General features: G+C 38.5%; 1 protein-coding gene across 2 annotated transcripts in view; it reads right to left on the bottom strand.

Moving 5' to 3' along the window:
* Positions 1-4,755: 4,755 nt before the first annotated feature.
* Positions 4,756-20,164, bottom strand: part of TRMT11 (tRNA methyltransferase 11 homolog) — a 24,100-nt gene continuing 8,691 nt past the window's right edge. For both annotated transcript variants that reach the window (XM_066315345.1, XM_066315346.1), the window contains 6 exons: positions 16,904-16,984; positions 16,085-16,249; positions 14,656-14,728; positions 13,775-13,906; positions 10,647-10,767; positions 4,756-5,345 (listed from right to left, as the gene is read on the bottom strand). In XM_066315345.1, coding sequence (XP_066171442.1) covers positions 5,214-5,345; positions 10,647-10,767; positions 13,775-13,906; positions 14,656-14,728; positions 16,085-16,249; positions 16,904-16,984 — 704 coding nt within the window. In that variant the 3' untranslated portion in view covers positions 4,756-5,213. The remainder of the gene's footprint in view (positions 5,346-10,646; positions 10,768-13,774; positions 13,907-14,655; positions 14,729-16,084; positions 16,250-16,903; positions 16,985-20,164) is intronic.

Raw genomic sequence — 20,164 nt, 5'->3', positions numbered from 1 at the left:
CTTTCATAATTGTCTCAGGATAAAGCAGACACTCTGGGCTGTCCAGTCATGGCACTGAACATCCATCCCTAGACATCAGTCAGAGACTGATCTTCTGTCCATCTTCTGGGACAGACTCCAGAAAAGAAAGTATTGTGATTAACTATGACCACTTTGCCAATGGTATCTCTTATGAGATGAGAATTTTAGGAGTTATATATTTGATTATAATGAACTACATATTCTATTGCATATAATAACATGATCTGTTATTTTGCACTTTATTAATGAAATATTTGTTAGAATGAAGCCATGAAGAACAAATTTTAAAACAGAATTTATACATTAAGTGGCATTTTCATTAGAAAAAAACTTCAAATAACATTTCCTTTTGGACAGAGTTACCACAGTGATACTATGATGTTTTGAACATGTTTAGATTTTTTTATTTTCATCTCTTTTAGGTAAGGCAACAAAAATTTGGATTAGAATCTCAGATAATCATTAACATATCATTGTACATAATCAGCTTTTCCAGCACCTAAACACTGAATTAAAAACAAAAAACAAAAAACAAAAAAGCTTTTGGGGAGTTTTAAATGAAGCAAAATACCCTGTTCCTACTTGGCTACTCAAAGGACTCCTTGTCAAACCTGCCACACTCAGTGAAATCCCCTGTGCCTTGGTTTGCTGTGGGTTTTCAGCAGCCTCTGAAGCACCTCCTGAGCGCCTCCCTGAGTGCAGAGTCAGCCCATATCCCAAAAGCAGCAGCAAAGACACCAAGATTTCCCTCCCATCAATGGACTTTACCTTTCAGCTACCCACCTCACTTTATGCAACCTACAAGAGTTAGAAAAGATCTTACTTGGCAAACCTGTCTCGAGGTCCAGTGCCCTCAGTGCAGTCAGGCAGAATGTCCATTCTCCAGGATCGTGGGTCTGATGAGGTCCTATAGCTAACAGAGAGCTTTCATCGTTGGAGTGGTGTCCTCTCCACCCACAGGCTCAGGAAAACTGGAACTGGTGAGAAGTACAATAATGCAAAATTCGGTGTACAAAATAACAGCATCCAGGAGAGAGAGCTATAATGAAAACAGCTGTGAGGATACATACATAAACACAGATTTTTACAGCCCACTGAGCCAGTAAGAGAACATCAGAGGAATATATTAAAGGGGTAGCATAGGGACAGGTAAGATATATTTTGCATTCTTAAATTACATGTTCACCAAAATCAATTACAAGAGAGAATAAAGTTAAAGAAACAGGTGTTTTTTTTGCAAATATCAAACAAAAAAGAAAGGCGGAGAGGGATTCCAGTCTCTTTATTCTCCTGGGCACCCACAAATTAGTTTTTTTAGGAAGAAGTTTCCAGACAGAAAAACCAGCCTTGTTCAACGCTGGACCTCAGTTTAAACTACAAACCAAACTAAACAGCAAAGAAAGTACACATTCAATTTTTCTTCCCAGCTTCTGTTAAGGGGTGGAGTGTCAGGAAAGAGAAACATGGTGGTGATGGGAGCTGAGCCAGCAGCTGTACCTCCTGCCAACTAAGCCCAGAGCTCTTCTTGCTCAACAGGGAAACCTGCAACCACTGCGTACCATCCCCATCTCTCTTCCCTACTCTAACTGGACATTTTTGTCTCTGGAAAACTTGTGGCCAGAGGACAGTGCAAAGTCACAGGGTCACCACTCTGTGATACCCTCCTCTGGCTTATGGCCTTGAAGCTGTGGAATTGTCCTGGAGATACTAGGAAAAAAACATTAGGAACAAATCTTTAAAAGCAGAGATAGAAGGAAGGCAAAGATTCAGAATTATTAAGGCATTTCCTCCCTATAACATTTCTACATTTAACCAACATCAAAACAGCCTGAAAGCCCATGGTTTATCTTCCTAGCACCATTTTTCAGTGATTTTGGACAGGTGAGCCTTGACTGACAACTCACAAAAATTTGACTGCCTTCTGGCAGCTGTGCTGTGTATGAACACCCGTGACCTTGTTAAGCTACATCACTGAGTGCTTGTCCAACAGAAAGAGACAATGAACTGTTAGACTCCCACCACAGCCTTCCAGGCCTCTAGAACTGACAGAGTGGAATAAAGGGTCCACCACAACCAAACATCAAGAGCTGCTGTTGGAGAGCCCATGTCCAGTGAGGACATTGCCTCTTTACTGGAAGGGACACAGATATCATCCATTAACAGACCCCAGTTTCTTAGGATGAAGAAACAGGGTTTACAGGGAAAGCTGCACTATCCTTGAGAAGTTCACCAAGCTGACATATCTGCTTGATTCCTCTGAGTGATAAGGAAAAACTACTGAGTCTTAGTTTCTGCGAATTTGCCTCACAGCTTGAGTAGAAGTGGGAAGTTCAGCCAAGACCCTTGTGTTCCTACTAAAAAAAGCTTTTTTGTATGCTTTTACTTGTGTCTCTTTGTTTTAATGAGAAGATCAAGCAAGAAGCAGCAGCGCCAGCAGTGGTTGTAGTAGCAGAAGCAAAAAAAATTGGTTAGAGCTTTTGTCCAGGTCTTGTTTCCATGTGGGTTCTCTGATGTTTAATGAGAGTTGAACTCGTGTTACAGCCTTTTCCTTGGAAGAGACTGTCTTCTTCTTCACTCCGTCTGCCTATTTCAACAAAAGTGTAGCTCCGTTATCTCTTAAGACATCATCAAACCTTGAGCTTCTGTTAAACTCGGTCAAACTGGCCACTAGATTAGAGAGAGATGGCAGGTAGGGTACACAGCAAATGCACAGAAAAACTACTTCCACTACTTTTCCTCTTTGTCTTCCCACAGACAGGTGGGAGGCTTGCAGCTAGACCACCACCACCTGGTAAAGAGATCCTGTAAAAAGAGGGGGCTCTTTCCCTTTGCTGCCTCAACGAATTGCTCAGCAAGAGACAGCTTCTGCCCAAATGACCTCGCAGCCGTTTTCAGCTCCTCCCTCCACCCAATTTGCTGTAGCACAACAAAGCACTCCAAAAACAACATTTATTTTTAAAAACTGGAAAATGGCACGAACCACCCCAAAGGAGAGAATGACAATGGCGTGAGTTCAGCGCGGGCTCACTGACTGATGCTCCCCGCCAGGGACAGGAAGCTGGAACCTCATGGAAAGAGACTGAATGGAACCAGAGTGAAGGGAAGTGCCAGAAGCCGTGACCACCGGTGGCCAAATCCCGCCAAAAGGATAACTCAGCCGCCCGGCAGCGCTGAGCTAGAGAGAGCCAGGACTGTGTCACAGCTCTAGATCTATAAACGCCTGTGCTCTGCAAGTCTGCACGCACAACAGGCTGGAGCGTGCACACCAAGCAAGGAGAAATTTAAAGATGAGGAACATTTCCAAATGACAGCTTTAAAGCTGGGGATCAGCAGAGACTGAACATCTGATTTCAATTCCAAATGATTTCTGATTAGCCAATGTTGACGCAGTACCCCAAATACACGGACAGTTTCTGTTCAAAATGGTATCCTTCAGTAATGACAGAGCTGGTATGTATGGACTGCTAAACAAAGGCCACACCACCACTGCTGAAGGGACTAGAAGTTGGACCAGGCAAAGGAGAAATAAACTAAATCACTTTCATTGAACAGGCAGAGCCAGATGTGCCACTACCCTCTTGTATAACCACTTAGATCACATGTAAGGTAACTTTCGCAAATGTGGAGATATAAATGCATAATAAATACATCTAGAAAAATTCCTTGCCTATGAAGAATGGAAATTAATTTTAATTTGTTAAGTAATAAAAGCTGAATGCTAAATTGTAATGCTGAAATGCAGACAGGTTTTCAGAAGCAGTACATTTTTGATGTAATATTTGAAAATGATCAATTCAAATTCTGCTTTAGAAAATTTTTCTGGGCTTTGATCTCACTCCAAGTTGAGTCCAGAACAACTATTATATGGCTGACACTAAAAGTGTCAAAACAAAGTGATTTATAATGGAGACACAGAAAATAAATCACTGTATGAGCACTTTTTAACACATCACAGATTAGAGCCAGAAGGCCAGACTAAGTTGTCATTGAATTTGTAAGCTTTCCTGCTGCAGCTGAGGACCACAATACACAGAAGAGCAAATTCAGTTAATGAACTCGATCAGATATACACAATGACCTGTGCCTTCCTTCAAGAGGCACTTAAAAATTATGATCTACAAAGACATTAACATGACCACAGTCAGCGACCTGCAGCAAACTGAGAAGCAGGGCTCCTCTGGCTGGAGCACAGATGCATTCACCAAGGCCCTGCTTGGTAAACGCAGACCAAGAAGAATATGTGACCATATCTGACCACCAAAATGAGAAGAGCCATTAACATCCTGAATTAATGGGCTTAGTGGTTTTCAAATGAGGTATTTTCATGATGGACGTGGTGTGGATTCAGCAAAGTATTTGCCGTTTAACAAATACAGCTTTGGTTTCAAAGATTTGATTAGGCTTAATACCATTAGGGAACCATTACTGATTTTATGCTGTTGCTGTTACTGGTTTAACTATCGATTTCTGAACCAAAAATTGCAGACAGTTGGCTTGACCAAGAGTCAAGGTTTAGGAATGCAAAAGTGAATCCAAGGTACAGATGAGCTTCAGATGTGGACAGGCTTCACAGGGTTTAATAGGCTCTCCAGAGTTTGTCAGGTCACAGAGGCTTTTCTTTTTGTGGAGTGTGCATAAGCCCAGTTGTTTCTTTGCATTTGCTGTTTGTTTTAAACACTTGTGACCTCAGCCAGAGCAAGTGGAATTCATACAAGCAATTACTGCATGCAACAATTAAAAAAACCTCACACCAACCTTGGTTTATTGTACATCACTTACAAAACAAAACAAATGAAAATGATCTTCTTAATTAGCAATCCTTGATCACCACCACGTGTTTTTAAAAGAGCCAGATGTTCACAGTTTAAGAAGCCAAATAATACTACTACTTTCTTATAAATGTTAATGGTAAAAGAACAATAATAATGGCTTTAGTCAATCATCATGAATACTTGAAAGTACAAATATAAATTAAGTAAGACTCAAAAAACTTGTACAATAAAATCTGCTATAAACAAAACTAATTAAAAAGAACTGCTCCCAACCTGGGTTGTGGGTTTCATCTTGCTTTAAAATTAAAAGCAGTATTTATTTTTCTGAAGCATCCAAATGAATGTTCACATCCAGATGTCCTTACAAAGAAACATGGTATTCATTCTTTCCTCATTTTTTAAATCTGTTTATATAATATTTTACTTCTGATTGTCCTTTTCTTCCTTGGCAATCCTCTTTGTCACACCACTGAAATACTTCTCACGGAAAGAATTGTGTCCCCTGTATGGCAAATACTGACCATCCAACAAGTAAGAGTTCTCATCTTGATCCTGCATGGCATCAAAAGACAAACATTAGACTTGAGGGTTGTGTGTTCAGCATATATTGCCACCACTGCCTCCAAACTTTTTCAAACCATTATGTGCAAGGGTAAGGTAGTAAGGCTTTTGTTTTGCAGTTCAACAGCACACACTTATGTCACTGAAATCGTCTCAGCTGACATCACCAGAATCCCACCCTTACATGACCAAATGTGCATAGGTACCATGTGCCACACAGGCTACTTTTCAGAAATGTACAATTCAGTTAGTCAGAGGTCTGTGGAAGGCAGGTTCAAACAGAAGAGGAACACAAATGGCTAAAATGAATTCCTACAGTTACTGAAGCACATTCAGAGAGGTCTTTTTCTGTGCAGCATTCATGTATTTCTGTAAGTTAAAGTTGACACAGTAAATCCCTACACATAATACCTATTCGACACCAGCCAAAAACACAGTTTAGAAAATTGGCCCACTGTATATACAAAGGTTTAGTTCATCATGTACTGTGGCTTTATACAATTAAGATACTTGTCAGCTAACATTAGCAATGCTGTAAGATAAACATTACATCAAACTTTAATCTGAGTGTTAAAGAAAACTGATGGTAACTTCTAAAAACAGTTTTATGCTTCTGGGTGATGTCAGTTTATTATTATGCTCAAAAGCAGGAAGGAACAGTGACAAGCAACCTCACACAGAACAACTGAATGGCCAAGGAGAAGATAAAAACAAGCACACAACAGATAAAAACAAGCACACAACAACTATTCCACCACGTGTTTCTTCTCAGTTTTTTTTAACCAATGCAGTAACATAGACATCGGTTCATTACCTTAAAACGTTTAGTTATTTGTTCATATTTTAAAATACAGTTGTTGTGGAATGTTTTAGCATTAGCAGGAACATGGAAGTAGATTTTAGTCTGTATTTTCATATTACAAAAGTATTACAATACAAGGATGCACAGAATCCTAGCCGACTCTCTCTCTTCAGCTCTTTTGTAGCCTTTCCAGGTTTTCACCTACTAAGATCAACACCTCCCCTAGCTTCAGATATCTTAATGAGCATTCTAAAGGAGTGAAAGAAAAGGTTTTTCAACAAAGCAAGATGCTTGTGTGCATGTAGAAGAGCCCTCTTCTGGACAAAATGAGATATTATTTTGAATTAAGTCTCACCTGCTACACAGCAGACATCAGGAGTGTGACACCAGCTTAAATTAACTTGCTAAATGTTCAGTGCCATGTAGATATCTATTACGTAAAGCATGTACACCAGTAGCAACAGTTCTATTTAAATAAATTCTGCACTGTTAGAAAATAGCAGAAGAGAATTACTTCAGGAAACCCAATGCAGGCACAGTATTACCTGTTGTCTTTTGGTAATCTGTGAGAGACTGCCATCTCCCTGATTATTCTCAGGCTGATAAACAACAGGCTTTTTACATGTTTGTGAAAAAACCGAAAATTACAAAATTGCTACAGACAGGAAACAAGAAGAATTTAAGATATATTCCTCTCACAGCCAGCCTGTATTCACTTCTCCAGCCACTCATTGGAAAAGAGCACTTATTCTGCTCTTGAAATTCCAGGTCAGAAATCCTTCTTTGACATAAACATATATTTTTATATCTTTGGGATGTTTTAACAAGAATGCTACATAATTCACTTGTTTTGAGAAATGGACAAGATATTTGACCCTGAAGGATAATGATATATAGATAAAACACTTTAAGATAAAAAGTAATCCCTACAACCTCTAAGAGGTCATATGTGTACAACATTCATCTTGATTCTACAGGAAACAAATGCTGATTTGGGTGAAAGGAAGGAAGGAGGAAACAATCCTCTCCTCCACCTCCAAGCTGGTTAGTGAAAAAAGAGGATGTGCTGTGTAGAAGAACAAACTTCAAGTAAAACACAGGTGTAATAGGGATATCTGCAAGCATCAGATGGAAACAGCCTTGGTGCACCACTCCACAGCAGTATCTCATCTTGAAAATCCAGGCCTCATGAAGAGCTCTGCCAACACTGCTTGCTAAATGAGAAATCTGCAGTCAGGCATGGATTTCTTAGAGAGATTAAAAAAGAAGTTCTTGGCCCACATGACAGTAATTCCAGTTTAAGAGGTTCCATTCCCTACCTCTCACCTGCACAGGCATGACTGTCTAATAAAGATGGCAATTGCTTAAAAAGAAAAAAACCCCAAACACCAACAAGAATGGAAATTGCCCCTTAAAAAGGGGAAAAGGAAATATGAAAACCTGAACTACCTAGAGATACCAGTCACCGTTGAGATTTATTAGTCAAAGGAATTTCATAGGGAGTGTGAGGACTGATCAAAGTAACTGAAATTTTTTGATTTCAGAGAATAAGGATTTCCAAACAAATTCTAACTCAAAGTATTTTGTATCGAGGAGCTGAATGGGAACAATCTGAACACCACAGACAGGCTTCATTTAACTCTACAGAGAAAATAACTTGTAAAAAAACGCTTGACAATTTATCGGTTCTAAGGACACAACTAAAATAGATTTTAGAGATCTCTAATAAATAACAAAGAGGTGGAAGAGAAGGGGATGATGAATGATAACAAGAAAATTTTGTTTTTCTTTAAATCTTGGCAAATATTAAGTGACATTGTAAAGATTTTTATTCATCTAGCTTACCCCAGCTTCAAGGTAATTACCCACATTTAGTTTTCATTTAAAAAAAAAGTCTTCCTAACCTTATCACTGCTTCCTACCACTCTACATCTGGTGCTGGACAGTAGCTACAGAAACCACTTGTACTAATGTTATACAGATATAAACAAAGAGGAGCAGTTACCAAATCAGGGACAGCAGGGTCATATACCCAAGAACAGACACTGCTAAATTCAGTAGGAAAAATTCTACACCAGTAACAACTCTGGAGTGACCATGTGACATGGAAATGCTTGAGCCATTCAGCAGGGTGGGTTTGTGTGCCTGGTGCTTCATAGTCCCTTCCTCGACAATCATATGCTCAGTTTGTCCTTCAGTTAAGTTTTCTGTTGCATCTTACTACATAATTTCTAGGCATCTTTCTTAGGATTAAAAAAAATGGGATGCCTCACAGGGAGGGAGAAACATAGGGCTCTGGGCTGAGGCTGCAGTTTCTCCTGCCCCATCCACCCTGGGTTCTGGGGGGACAGGGCAGAAGTGCTATTGGAGAGACAGGAGGGGAGTGTGCATTTTGGGGTGAATGCTGTGCTGGGAGGAACAGAACAGTGGCAAAAGTTGTCTGAAATGGTAATTTAAAAAACAAACAACTCCTCAGCTCATATTGTGCACATGCTGGAAAAGCCTATTCATATCCACACTGAGTTCGGGAAGAAACCTTTTCCAGTTGGCACAATTTCACTTTAAACTTAAAAAGAACAGACTGGATGCTTACATGACAGTGAGTTATGTACCAGACTTGTAAGGTTTTTAATTCAACATATGATCTTCATGCTTATGATTTCTTGTGAAAGATCAATACTTCACCCAGACATACTCACTTTTTGCCTTTACTTTGGTCTCCTTTTCATTACAAACAATTTCAATCAAATTGTACCACCGATTTTAGCAACTGATGGAATTCACCCCCAGTTAAGAGTTTATTTAAAGTGTTAGAAGTGAAATCAAAATTTACTGTGAAATCTGCAATTCCTTATTGGTGGTAAACCCTGGGGAAACCAAAGAACTGCAAAACAACAGTAACATGACTTGTAACATTTCTCAGCCATTTGCAAGTGCTGCACTAAGCTGAATTAAAAAGGCAATTGAGGGCCTGTTACAAACCAGTTCAGTAAAGCAGACAGGAACTGTCTGGAAACATAAATATTTGGCATATCCATAAAAATTCACTCTTTCACTTAGGAAAAAGAAAAGCAGACAAAAGTATAACTATTGAATTTTATGGTCATATCTGGCAGGTCAGAAGTATCCAATTCAAAGGTTGCTCAGGATATTAATACAGTATAAAACATGTTCCAGGTAAGGGATGCTGAGGTGGGGAAATCTTAAGACACCGAAACAAGGTCCTAAACCAAGCAGGCAGTAGCTAAGGATTCAACACGCATTTTGTTCTCCAAGTTTTGCATAATCAGAAACCACACATGGGTTCTGGGATCTTTAAATGATCTAACAGACATCTGGAATACTGAATGTAAGCACTTGCACAGTCTTATCTAAGCACCAAGCCTGCCAACTAGTCTCAGGTGCTCAGAGCTAAGCATTTCCAGACATGAACCTGTCAAACCATGAACTGGAGAACAGGTGATGCACAAAAGGAGAGTAACAAATGACGCAAGTCTGTTTGCAGAAGGGTTGATATATTTTTTAGGTTAGAATATGTTACCCTATGCCACTGGTAGCAATAAAACTGCTGTCAAAAACCTCCCTGAACACCCTGAGATGCAAAAACTTCCATCATCTACCCTCCTGGTTTGCTACTGGTGAAGTTAGCAGCTCCGAGGCCAAGCTCCTCACAGAGTGTTTATGAAAGTTCAGGTGTTGCTTGAGAACTGCAGTCACCACAAGCATTATGAATACAACAACACTGAACCCCTGATGTGTCATTAGTGCAAGCACCATACAGACAGAGCAGACTGACTGCATCTCCTGCCACCTGAAACAGCTCTTCCAGTGACAAGGAATGTACTGAAAACACTTGCTCGGAGTGCATTTTCATTAAGAATTTGCCTCACATGTGTTTAGCATCTCTTTTAACAGTATTAAGTGAGAGAAGTAGCAAAAATGGAAAGGAGACCTGAATGCAATATTCCCTGGTCCCAGTGCCTCCGGAGAGGCACTCAGTGTGTCACAAAATAAAAACAGATAAAACAGACAGTGTGCTTTTCTGTACTTGTCAGAACTTCAATATTATTCCAAAAGCTAAAATGTACCACTCTAAACATGAATTAAATAAGGTTTACCTGTACTGCAAGACCCAGAAAGATATTTAGTATTTACTTGGGCACAGAGAACACTTTGAAATCAATGAAAACTTGGGTATTAATGCAAAACCTCTGTGGATGGGATTCACAAGTAACCGAAAGTTCAAAGATCTTTTTCACACTATCAAGGGACTTTTTCAGGATGAAGAGTTTACCAAAAACTGAGAATAAAAAGAAAGAAACCAAAACCAGAACAGTCTCTTAAATCACTGCTCAATTTTACAAAAGCTCTAACTCTGATCATAAAAACCGAAGTGTGACAGAAACAAGGATCAAATGCTGAATAGCACGAACTTGTCACGAACACAACAGCTACTATTTTACACAATATGATCAAGAATTCAGGCTCACCTTGAATTCTTTCACCTTTTCCATGGTTATGAGGCGCCTTGATGTGTGGCTGGACAGCATCTGCTCGCAGTTGCTAACAAGTTTCAGGCACGGATGGCGGGGAATGATCTCTTCTGTGTATCTGGAGAAAATAATCATTCTTAGTGCTGTAGGCTCATGAAGTGGAAGACCTGCATCTGAAACAAAATTCTTACAGACTCTTCACAAAAAAGTTCACAGTTGAAAGCTGTTATGCCCTTTAACCTGATTAAATAAATTCAGATACTGCTGCTCCAGAGTTTTAACATCATATATTCCAATCATCTTGACATGCAGTGTGTAGAATAAATTAAAACCTCACAGTAAAGAGACATTCCCCCCATTTTCTGCATGTATTTAAATGATGTATACATGCACCTGCCTGTATAATTTCAAGTAGAAAATATCTCAGCCAACCAGGAATAATAACTTATCCAGTCAGAGCTCAGATTTTAAAAATATTTTCCACAGTCAACACATATGAAGTTGCTGGAATAAGAGACTACTCTGGCTCCCTAAAAAGAGATCTTCAGTTTGAAACTGCACTTCAGTTTCAAATCTTATTATGCCAGCACTTATTAGACAGTAACATTCCTGAACTTCAAAATTTGGTTTTACAAATGTATCTCATTATAATTACTTTTCTAATGGCAAAAAAAAAATCTACCATCATTTAACGTTACATAGGATTTAATTGCAAGCCAACATTGCTACTATCTACATAAGCAAGAGTTGAAGTGTTTTAAATGCACCATTTCATAAGCATACTATTTTCCATAGAGAAAGTGCTTTCTCTAAATTGCTTTCAATCCTTCTATTTCTCCAAATGCTGAAAGAGAAATTTAAAGATTTAAGAGCTTTGCATGGGACTAGAGCAGCAAGAAGAATTAAACCTAGCTAGTATGATAAATATGATATATCCTTCCTATACAATGAAATATAGATCAGTCATTTATTCCTAGATTATGTAATAGTTACTAAAAGATAGCATACAAAATAGGTTCTGGAATTGTTAGGTATCATTGTGCATAAAACAACTGCTCCTATGATTATCCAGTTTTTGGGGGTTAACAGAATTCAGCCATTGAAACACAGAACTGAACAACTTAATACCTATGACTTGAACTCAAAAGGTACAAAGGAGGAGCTTTACATTTTTCCTGTGTAAAGGTTGATTTTCTCAATGAAAATAAAGGTGTTGGACTGGATTAAAATAAGATCCATCTAGGTGCTGGTGGAAAACGTGGCATTTCTTAAGATAACAAAGAGCTGTTAAACAAGTAACTCAATCCCAAATATAGATCTGCAAATAAGAAAAAACCCAAACAGTGCTGCCTCTTTGCTTTCCTCCAAAATATCCAGACTTCAAAGCTACCCTTCAGTCACTTCTCATGTAGAAACAAGCATCTGCTTCTGCCAGGTGAAGTCAGAACATGCTTTTAGCAAAACAGAATGAAAATACTTCTCAACTGCTTTTTCTATTACACAAGACTTTAGATGCGTCCAGTACCACCAAAATGTCTTTCCTTCACAAAGGTAGGCACCCTGCCTCAACGTTTTAAAAGTTTCTCTCCATAGTCATACAGAAGGCTGACTTTAATGGAATTAGAAGAATTTGGACTCAACAATGATTTCAATGTCTGATTGAAAGAGTAAACCCTGGTAGTGAGATGCTATCTTGAAGAGGGAGAGATTACTATCACTTTGTTAAAAAGCCTTTTCTATTAGCATTAATGAATGTATTTCTACATTCTTTCAGGTAAAACTCAGAAACATGTCAAGTAAGAAATACAGAAGCGATGATTTTAACAGACATCCAATACAACACAGCTTCAGCTTTAATTTAAGGTAATATACAAAGATCTCAAAAATGAAACTCAAGGCAGGTGTTGCCAAGGGATATTTGATAATGCAACATGTTAGCAGAAAGTATCTTCTACTATGTTCATTATTACAGCTGAAAAGAAAGTGACTATCCTACTATTCTATGCTGATTCTAGCAACTTTAGTATTTCAATCCATAGTAGGATGTACAAATTCACTTTTTAAAAGGCAACTCAACTAGACCTCCCCAAAACAGCAACCAAAGTTGATCCCAAATATGCAGTTCCCACGTTATCTGAAGTGAAACACTTTAAGCCAAAGTTCAATGAACAGAAAGAAAAACACTGTTCTCTCGATAGACAAAATAAATTCAAAAATAATATCCCTCTCCTGTTACAGAAGCATGTAACAGAAATGGCTCCTTTTGATGTCCAAGTTTTCAAAACAGCATGAGATATATTGGACTATCACAAGCCATTTCCATGGTGAAACCAGGGAGAACCACCACTTTATGTAACAGTATAGTCTGTCTGTACACAGAAATATATGACACTATAGAAACTACCTTCAGAGCACATCTGTAAGACACCTTGAAACAGCTACTGTACATTAACTCCTCACCTTACAGTAAAAAATCTTTACAAAAACAAAAAACAAAAAAAATCCCTCAAACCTAATCTAAGAGATGCTGAAATAAGGCATGCAAACAGCTGTTTTTCCTTACACACCCAGTTCAGATCCCAGGCTGCACTACTGAGCAGCCAGGATCCCACAGTCTCTGCTGGCCTCTCTCGTCCTAACAGGGCTGCACTCAGATGTTTCCTGCCTCTCACTGCCATCTCTTGGTCACTCGACTTTTATTTCTCACAAGAAAGCTAAATCGGTAGTGCCAAACCCCAAAGAATCATAGAAGATTTTTACACACCTGTATCAACTACTCTAGCAGAAACACATACTAATACCAGCCTTGCTTCTACTCTCTGGGAAATCCATCTGCACCTTGAAAGTCTAACTTTTTAAGCTTAAACCTCGACCCTCTGGACATGCATTTACAATGATCCGCAAACACATTTTCTGCTTGATAACAGTCAGGAATTATCTCCATTCAAAAGCTCTGTTACAAAATGTGGTTTCCCTCATACAAAGTTTTAAAATACAAAGTCTGGGCATTACTCTTAAGTGCCGGTACTATGGAAGCTCCAGCTGTACTACATCCCAAAGGAAAGCACAGTGAGAGTGCAGCACCCATTCTGACACACAACACAGCAGAAACCAACAGTACGTACTCAGGCCTGTATATGGGCAGCCAGTAAACCAATCTTCCTCCCATCACCAGATACTCTGCCCCAAACTTCAAGAGGTCAAAGAAGATGTCACTTAGATGGTAACTGGATGAAACGAAGAAGTGATTTTCTGTGCTGAACAAAAAATGTACAAGTGTAAGCAAACACAAGAGCACAGATAAAACCTAAATATTTAATAACAGTAATTAAAAGAAAAAAACCAATACACTAAGCCACAAAAGCACTTCCTGAGCCTTGCAAAGTTACCTAAGACAATCCAGGAGTACTATTGGAGTACTGCTACTATGTGGAATATGACTTCTCAAGTCCTCCCAAACTGTCTCTTTGATTTGCACACATATGAGTCTAAAGATGAGTCTAAAGAATCACAGCTATGTTGGAAATAGTTATTTTGCACAGCATCTTTCTAAAGGAATTAGAGTCAGAAGCCAAGGAAGGCCAGGCAGTGGAGAAGCCACGTGACAGCTCTGAAAATAAAGGAGCAGTAGAAAATGCAAAAGAAAAATGTTTAAGGTAAAATTACAGGTATTCCATTTTACAATGATTTTGCAGCCTGCAGGGACCAAAGAGAACTTTCTGAAAACAGGAAATACATGCTAATGGTGGTCGACAGAGGTGAGAAATAGAATTCAAAATCTGAATACAAGCAAAGGAGGGAGATAAGGAGGGAGAACAAAACCAAGGAGTTTTCAGGAAGTGACACAGTGGTTTTGCAAACAGAACAAAAGGGGGTTTTGTTCTTTAATTATAATTGCCACCATTTTTTAACTTCTGACAACCACGAAGTAATAAATATTCTAAAACTTCAACTGGGTCTCTATTAAGACATTTATATTCTACAACAGACGAGACAGCTTCCCTACCTTCTTTCAACTGACTTAACTGCTTCCTTTTGTGAGCCCATTCTGCGAGGAGCTTCTCTGATACCATATGGTGCTAGACAAAGCAAAAACAAAATGCAGAAATAAGAACTTCATCCTTTGTCCAAATAACATACAATTACGCCATACATACACAACAGTGCACGAACTGTGGCTTATACAAGGTAAAAAAAATGGAAAGCTTTTACAAAGTAAAAGTCAGTAAGAGAAATTGCTTCAAAACCTACTGAAAGTTTCTTGCTCCAAAAAGTTATTTTAAAATTGTTTCAAGGAAATCCCTTCAGCTGTAGGAGGTTCTAGAAGCCTACATGTTTACTACATGACAAAGGACAACGCTGCGTTGTTTGTTAAAAGATATTCCTTAAATTTCCAACGTGATAAATAATCCCATCCTTTTTTGTTTGACAGACACAAATATGTCCCCTATTGCACTTAACTAACCTTTTTCAAAATGAAATTAAGTATATCACAACTTCTTGTCAGCACATTACACAAACGGTAATTCTCGTATGTAAGAAGAACCAGAAAAGGTTTTTTCTCATATGCTTTTTGTACATTTCTAATAGCATAACATACTTATTTCATGTTCAAAAAATCTGAATTTCTGAGACTTGTTTCAGCATCATGGAAGCACCAACATAACCACTGCAGAGGTTTTCACACTCAGTTCTAAGTCCCTATAAATTTTCTTCATTGTCCTGTTGCCGAACAGACCAAATAAAAATTAGCAAGCAACCCACAAAGAAAAGTGACACTTCCTATTCTTAATTAATATGAAGGTGTCATTGTAAATGCCAGCACTTGAGATTAGAAATGGCTGTATCAAGGTCTTTCATTTATCCCCTTGGTTTCTTTTCCCTCTCATACAAGACAAATGATGTTTAGTTAATAGGTTTCTGAAAGAGCAGAGGATGCTTTCAAATTGCTCCTGCTTCCAGTAGTTAAGTGTATTGGAAACACATAAAAGTTTCTCTTTGGAAGCATTACATTAAGCACTTAACCCAAGTCTCCAGAAGTCCGTCAGAGATGCAGGGCAGATTCCAATGTGCTGCCAACAGCGGTACAGACCATTCTGCTAAGAAGTCTCTATGCATCAATGATGTCGTGATTTACTGAAGGACACTTCTTCAAAGGATGATTTTCAGCCATTTTGATTTCTGCTGACGAACATTACATTCTCTCCATGGAAGAAAGTGTCACTGTCAGCTTTGTTACACATTAATAACTATCCTTAAAGTAAGTGCAGAGATGTCAAATGCAGATCCAATTTCCACAGTGCTGCTCCCAACAATCATCTCTGGAAACATGAAAGCTGCAGACCTGAGCACTCATCCAGACATTTAATCAATGTTCACAGGCAATAATGTTTTAGTCACTGTTACTGGACAACAAAAGGCTGTAACAAACTTACGGTCTGTAATGATTGCATCAAACAACATCCCTTTTCTCCATATTGGTCTTGAAGAGTCAGCAACGAGCGCGTCAAGGTAGTACTTCTCTAAACCATACTGCCGGAGATTAGCTCTGATGTTTTCATCTGGCCCTCTCCATTTCTGGTTCTTTCTGCTTGCCTTGCCTGGGAGGGGAAGGGGAATGGAAAGGAAAAAATAAGCATACTGAACAAGAAACTATTACATAAGAAAAGCTTTCATATGCTCTACCATTTAAATTGAAGGAAAACAATTAAATGTTACAAAGAAAGCCCCCGTTGTAAAGTTGAAAAGTACTTGCAATAAACTTCTTAAGTTGTAAGGAAAACCGAAAACACATGAGAAAAGTTCTGCTGCACCATCTGCACAGGGTGTCAAAGAACACATTTACAAAAACATTGGTTTGCCAAGATTTTCTCTCCATCCACCAGCCACAACCCTGTCCACCAGGTCTAATATACCTTGTGTATTTACAGAGAAGTAAGAATGAGATTAGTGTTCCTGGGTTAGGTTTTGAGGAGCTTCCCACATCATAGGTTAAAAGAGCACATACCTGTGGTAATTATTATTTGGAACTTTGGCTTTGTCTTCATTATTCTTTTTCAAAAATATCTACTGCTTAAAAACAAGATAATATCTTAACTAGCATACATGTAAATTGGTGAATGAAACTAATCATGACCAAATAAATCCTGTGAAGATTAAAGCTGCTTTAAAATCCACTAAGTATCAACTGCTACCATCAGCATTCTTCGATTCCAGAGGGTAAGACTTCAGTGGCTTTCAAATATGTAACATACCTAATCCATGGATTGTGTTGTAATCTATATCAGTACCACACACATATGCCCCAAAATGTGCTGAGGAGATTAGAAGGCCACCTACACAGGGAAGAAAAGAGAAAAAATATAAACTTCCATCATAAATGTCATCTGTGCTAGGATTTTTTTCCTCAGGAACTTCAGGAGCCTACACCAGCAGCACACTAGACCAAAGGAAAAAGAAAAAAATCCCTCAAAACAAACACTAAAAAAAGACACAGAACCATCAACCAGTTAAAATCACTATGTAATTATAATCAGACATAGTAACACTAAGTCCTTTGTCTGCTCTACATGATTTTCCTTATCTTGCTATGCCCAACGCCACTCCTCATCTCTGGAGATGGTTCAGGAGTTTTGTTTATGGCTTTCTGTATTTTAGGCAGTAAGAACCTTTAATCATTACATGAACCAAAACTTTTTATCCTACTTTGCAAAGAGCAGAATATCAAACTGTTGTCAAACAATTGGAAAAATCATCACCAAACAAATGGCAGTTCTACTGTGTCTGATTTTTAGATACCATTAAAGAAACTGGCTTTGAGAACCAACTTCTATAAGGTGGCCATTCTCATATTGTATGAAACAATGGTCAAAAGCCTTATAAATGTAAATATCTCCAATGTAAGCATAAATATCAAAAAAGTTTCTGTAATCCTGTTCAAGTGTGAAAACTACATAAAAATGCAGTTGTCTGTGAGTAGGCTGCCTACTTCGTCAGTAGTTTTACCAATGTACCTATTCTGCAATAAAATAATTTTTTTAAATTAATGCTATTGCAACCCACCTTCCTAATTAAAAAAGAAAAGAACACTCTACCAAAAAAAGTGTGATTTCTCCTTGAAACTGACAACAGCTGAACAGCCCACAGAAAAGAATAAATGACATTAACTGTTTAACACCTCCCAAATAAAACAACAGACAGACTGCAGGAGATGAAGAGATACCTGTGTGGTCAAGTTATTAATAAAGAGGTCTGTGGCTACCAGGCTGGTTTAGAACAGAACATCAACTGAGAACAAGGCTGTGAACCCCACTGATGTCAACAGTCCTGCTAAATAAAGGGGATGACTGCTGCAGGATGAAGGGCTGACAACACACAAGCTGGCTGGGAGGCTGACACCAGCTCTCCCATTCACCAGGAGCATGGAAAGAAACATCTCAGGTGGCTGCACTCAGGTGGCTCAGGGTCCTGAGCCACCCACTGAGGACCAGCAGATCCCTAATGTGCCCTGTGTGCACCAGAAAACCCCTGCACCACATGGTAACAAACTCTACCAAAACCAAAGGTGAGCGAGAACAAAAGAAAAAAAAAAAAACTTTTAAAATTCCTCTGCTTTTTCTTGAAATGGATCAGGGAAAAACAAAGTTACTCACCCCAGAGGAATCACCCATTTCCCTTCTTGGCTGCAATCCCTCAGAACAGATGGGCAGTACATCCAGAGGGTCAAGACAAATTTAGCTAGCCCTGACCCCAAGTATGGCATACCACCCAGTCCTACAAAAAAAGTAAGAAGAGAGTCCTTTGCCCATCTAAGAATATTCTTAATCACAGGAGAAAAAAAAATTTAAAAAAAATAAAAAAGCTTGGAAATCATGAATTTACAGCTTTTAATAAATCTCAGCTTTTACTAGTTCAATTTATGTTCACACAGGTGGTGCATGGATACTTACATACTCTTATATGGCCAGCCCTCTCATCAGTGTATAAAACAGACACATACAAAGGGTTAATCAGGGAATCACTCTGTCCCTGGTGATTTATAGCAGAATGATGATGGCACAGAGCTTCATGCCCTTCTATCACACACTATTCCTCCACCTCTTCAGCACAGATGAGGTCTGGTCCTCCAGGATGTCAAAGAACAACATCCTGTCATGTGCAGCTATGCAGTATCACAAGTATTTTCCAAAAGAACAATCAACAAGATTACTGAGATAACCTGAACTGACTGTCAAGGAGGAAGCGCAAAATATTCAGGTAGAAGACTTTATTTATTCTTCTAGAAGCTTCCAGGCTTCCTTCCACCCAACACTAAGAAAGAATATCTAAACATGGATGGAAGTCAAAAAACACAGTCTTGGCCATTCCAATTCTGCTTGACAATAAAAAGGAGAATCCAGGCCTCTAAAAGCCAGCCTGGTCAAAGAGCATTTTATATTCTAAGGAAAAATGCCAATTGTCCATTCTTACACTAATGTGAAACACTTGTGATTTGGCTTATGCAGCAAAAAACCGTTTGTTTGCAACAAGCAAGAATCATTTTGTAAGGCCATTCTGGTTTGGTACTATTCACTCTTTCAGTGTAAAAAAACAGGCAGAAACACAGCCAGATATCAAAGCTGCAAAACTAAAGAAATCTGAACTGCAGTTCTTCAAAATGCTCCTCAGATCCTGAACATATAGCTTTCAAAACCCATCAGCTCAAAATCACTGCATCACTCTCAACTCCAAACCACTTCCCAGAAACTCCAGTGACAGGACACTGTTGTAATGACAAGCTTGAAAATCTTCTGAAGGTCCTCAAGAGACAGCTGAAATTCCTGGGGTTTACTCAATAGAAGTAAGTGCAAAAGCCACTGTTATTTAGTCATAAATACACTCTACTGACAAATGGCATGCCACTCAGTATCTCCACTATACCCTTTAATCTCTAGCCTTTATATTACAAACATCTAGCAAAATAATTTTAAAATTGTAATTCAAACGACAAAGCAATTTGGGGAGAATTTTGTGTATCCTACCTTTTGAAACACATTTATCTTGAATTTCTACAGCTTCATCATTTTTATGTGATTTTTCTTCTTCTGTCTTTACCCTTTCTTTTTATTTTTCTTCAATTTTCACTCCCAAGAGAAAGCATGCTCTCAGAGACTTTATTTTGTGATTTAGGTCAGCAAAACAAAAAGCCATAGACACCAAAATGAAACCAACTGCTAAGAGGTAAGTAGAGAAATCTACTGAATCTTTCAAAGGACAAGCACAAGAAAGAGGAGAAAAATTCTTAAGGTATTATTATGCATGAAAAGACTCAGGTTCCGATATGAACAAAATTTAAGGCAAAAACTTACAGTTTACCAAACCATTCTGTTTCTGAAAATATTACATCCATGCTCTTTTTCTATGGCACAGAGAAGACAAATACTAATAAGAATTTATCCTAATAGTGAATTATTAGTCTAGTGTAGTCTCTCTCTCCCTAACTTCTCTGCACAGATTTTTCTTCATCTTCCCATTAA

The sequence above is a fragment of the Sylvia atricapilla genome, chromosome 3 (assembly GCF_009819655.1).
Source record: "Sylvia atricapilla isolate bSylAtr1 chromosome 3, bSylAtr1.pri, whole genome shotgun sequence".
NCBI classification, from domain to species: Eukaryota; Metazoa; Chordata; class Aves; order Passeriformes; family Sylviidae; genus Sylvia; species Sylvia atricapilla.
Note: the sequence above shows the minus strand (reverse complement) of the source record. Positions and strands in the feature narration are given on the sequence as shown.